Source organism: Lathyrus oleraceus, chromosome 7 (assembly GCF_024323335.1).
Source record: "Lathyrus oleraceus cultivar Zhongwan6 chromosome 7, CAAS_Psat_ZW6_1.0, whole genome shotgun sequence".
NCBI lineage: Eukaryota > Viridiplantae > Streptophyta > Magnoliopsida > Fabales > Fabaceae > Lathyrus > Lathyrus oleraceus.
The window spans coordinates 248882101-248886052 of NC_066585.1; the positions used below are offsets into that span (position 1 = coordinate 248882101).

Genomic DNA, 3952 nt, shown 5'->3' on the forward strand with positions numbered 1-3952 from the left:
AAATATTAGAAAAAAATAGAATTTTTGAGTTGTAAAATTTTAATTTTTAATAAATATCGACGAAATTGTCTAATACTCCCTCTTTTTTTTATTATAAGTCGTTTTTTACTTTTCACACGTATTAATGGTATTGGAAAGACAAATTGATATAATTGAAAAGAGATAGAATAATAAATATTTAAAGGTGTAATAGAAAAAAATAACATTAATGATTCATTGATATTATAAAATGACTTATATTGTGCCATAAAATATTTTTCCAAAACTGACTTATAATAAAAAACTGAGGTAGTATGATTTATGGTCAGTTTGTTTTATCTTTAAAAATATGGATTTTTTCTTTGTATTTTTGAAAATGAATTTTAAAAAAATATTTTTCAAAATATTATAAATTTTTCTAAATTTGTTTTTTATAAATTAAAAGACTAATTTTAATATACTATAACGTAAACCTACATTATTATTGAAGACGAAAGTATAGTCAAAATCAATTTTTTATGAAAAATTATTTGAAATAACTTCAAAATTAAGTGATTTTTTAAAATTTTGATATTCAAAAATAAATTCGATAAAATAATAAAATACCTAAAATAACATTTTAAAAATAATTATTAAATCAAATTTTCATTTTAAATTTTTATAAAAAATTTCTTTATAAATTTTTTTTATAATAAAATATATTACACTATAAAAATCATTTAAAAAAAACTCTTATAAAAGATTTGCACGTAATTTTAAATCACAATATATAATTACACTTTAATGCAATTGCAGAGTAATTAAAACAATGCCTTAAACCTTTTGTAGTAAGGATTTTGTTTTCCTAAAACAAGTTAGGCCCTTCTCTGAATTCATAATTAAGTTAAAAGAGATCTCAACTCTCTTATCTAGTTATCTAGTGCTGAATTCATTATCAATAAATATCCAGCCCCACCAAACAGAAACAACTTTTCATAGAAAACAAACAGAAATAAAGATGAGGAACACCGAAGGAGGACACATAGTTCGATCCACCGGTAAGAAAAATCGCCACAGCAAGGTTTACACATCGAAAGGACCCCGCGATCGGAGGGTTCGTCTCTCGGCACACACAGCCATTGAATTCTACGATGTTCAAGACCGTCTTGGCTATGACAGACCAAGTAGGGCAGTTGATTGGCTCATCAGGAAAGCAAAACCTTCCATTGGCAAGCTCGCCGAGCTTCCGTCGTGGCAACCTATCGGCGAAACTCAAACCCTAATGCCACAAGAGGATGAACAGAATGTAGCTGATGTGTCTACTGGTATGGTTATTGGAGAATCATCAAATGGTTACAGTTTTCATCTGTTAAGTCAATTGAGTGAGGATCAAGAAAACCCTAGTTCAGGTTTCATCGATCCTAATCCTATACCTTTCTTTCCAACTACCTCTTCTACTTCTTCATCTATCCATTTTCAGAACTACCCTTCTGAAAACCTTGGACTCTCTCTTCATTCCTTCCAAGATCACAATGGTTTCATTCCTTGGCAAAACCAAAACCATAATCAAACACTCTTTGATAACCAGTATCATGTGGATTGGAACAATGAAACAACCAATGATTATATTACGAAAGTAGGGTTCATGGTAAACTCAAATCCATTTCTAGGACAAGGTTCAGCTTACACTCCTAATGAGAGACTTCAGTCGAACTTTTCGCATTCGGCTCGGTCATGGAATGAAATTCCTATGGATTCTGCTTCAGAGGTTCATCAAAGATCACAAAAAGTTCAGCATCAAGCTTCAATCTTTGGAAGCAGGTTTGTTTCTGATAGATTACCAGGTTTCGCCATTCTTGATACAATTCAAGATGGAGAAGAGGGTCATGGAATTTCTTCTAATAAGCCATCGTCTGTTTCTCCTAACCACAACTGAGCAAGATTTTCTGGAACATTCTTATTTTTTATCAGCACAAAGTTGTTATCTTTTATAGATATTTATGAATAAAAGTCAGAAAATCAAGCAATTAAGTTATTTCTTTCATGCATTTTGTGATTCAAAAGTTGCCTTTGAATTATTATTTTTTGCTTAAAAATTGTTTCACTGAACCATATATAACTTGTGGATTATATTTTTCACTATTTGGTGAATGTTGAGAGTAACGAAGTTCATTTGATAGGTGGTGAAAACCAGAAGATATAGCATGTCGGTTTATGGTGAATCATACTTGAGAAAAAATAGGATTTAATAAGATTTTGATCATTTGTTTCCAATAAAAGAAAGGAATTGTATGTTTCTAATAATATTGTTTTTTTATTTGTACATGTGACCATGGATTTAAAATACAAATTGCAATTACGAATGCAATATTGCTAATACACTAATTTAAACGTATTGGATTGTTATTGCAAATCAAACATGTTAGACACCACATCGAAAATTTTGTTTTTGTTTGTTCAATTATTTTTATGAAAAATCAAAACTTTAAATTCTATTTTTTATATAATAAAAAAAATCCCAACTTCAAACGTTTCTTAAGTGTGTAATTCAAAAACATCTCCTTTAAAATAAGGTTTTGATTGTAATTTCAATACTAAAAATTAATCTATTAATAGATTTTGTTTTATAGGTAGCAAATTAATACTAAGAACATTTAATATTTACAAAACAGCTCCCTCAAGTTATTTCAGATTTGTAAATAAATTGGTTGAATTGTTCTGTTGGTAAACTCTTTGTTAATATATCTGTCAGTTAATATCCAAAAGGAATTTAGGTTGTAGTTATCAACTATTATTCGAGTTTTCTTTGATGAAAAATCAGTCAATTTCAATGTATTTTGTCTTGTCATGTTTAACATGATTATGAGCAATATTAATCATTGAATTATTATCGCAAAACAGCTTATAGAACCTTCACAATGTATCTTTAAATCTTCAAACACTTGTTTCATCCATCATAATTCACAAATTCCTTGTGCAGTAGCTCTAAATTATGCTCTTGACCGAACAACTATATTTTGTTTCATACTCATCCAAGCAACCAAGTTCCCACACAAAAATATACAATAGTTTGAAGTAGATCTTATATCGCTCATTAAACTTGCATGATCAACATTAGTGTGGACTTCCATAGTTATACTTCTACCTCTTTAAAACAAGAGTCATAGCCCAAGAATGGCTTTGAAATATTGTAGAATAAGTTCTAAAGCTTGCAAGTGTCTCTCCCTTGGATCATACATAAATTGGTTGACCACACTAATTGCATATGTCAAATTCGACCTTGTATATGCTAAGTAAATCAATTTTCCCACTAATATCTAATACCGACCCTCGTCACCTTTGGAGTTTTCCTCCTCAAGGCTTATCCTATGATTTTAATCAATGGGACACTTTTTGATTTGCATGCAAGTTTTCATATTTCCTTTAAATATTTGAGTTGCACAAAGTCTTTCATCTCAAATGCTGCTGATGACTTTTATTTGAGAAGTTGTCTCTCAATTAAATCATCACATGTAACAATAATAAAATCAACATAAATAAAGTTGAATTCCTCATGCACAAACATAAATAAAGTTTTCTCCTAATGAATGTTCAAAGAACAAAGTGGGGTATTCTTAACTTTGCTAATAGCCAAAGCACATTGGCCATTGTGAATCTTCAAAATCAGGCCCAATGTGATTGCTTTTAACCCATATAAGAATTTTTTTCAATCGACGCACGTTGTTGGTTCCACCAATAATACCAAGACCTGGTGGAATCTCCATATACACATTCTTCTCTAATGTGAGAAAATATTTTCACATCAAATTTGAATGAGCATAAAGAGATAATAATACACAAACAACATTAATATTTTTTGTCACTAGAGTAAATGTTTCCTCATAATCAATGGCATATGTATGATATATCATTTTTTCACTAGTATGGTCTTGCCATGATCAAGGGTGACATTTGGTTTATGTTTCACTATATAGATTCGCTTGCAACTAACTGG

At 29.8% G+C, this 3952-nt stretch overlaps 1 protein-coding gene across 1 annotated transcript; it reads left to right on the plus strand.

Moving 5' to 3' along the window:
* The first annotated feature begins 976 nt into the window (after positions 1-976).
* On the plus strand, positions 977-1899 carry LOC127103254 (transcription factor TCP10-like). Its single transcript, XM_051040517.1, has one exon. The coding sequence runs from the start codon at positions 977-979 to the stop codon at positions 1892-1894; it is 918 nt and encodes a 305-aa protein (XP_050896474.1). The 3' UTR covers positions 1895-1899.
* The last annotated feature ends 2053 nt before the right edge of the window (positions 1900-3952 follow it).

Excerpts from the sequence above, each read along its gene's own strand:
- LOC127103254 (XM_051040517.1), top strand. The coding sequence starts at position 977 with ATGAGGAACACCGAAGGAGGACACATAGTTCGATCCACCGGTAAGAAA.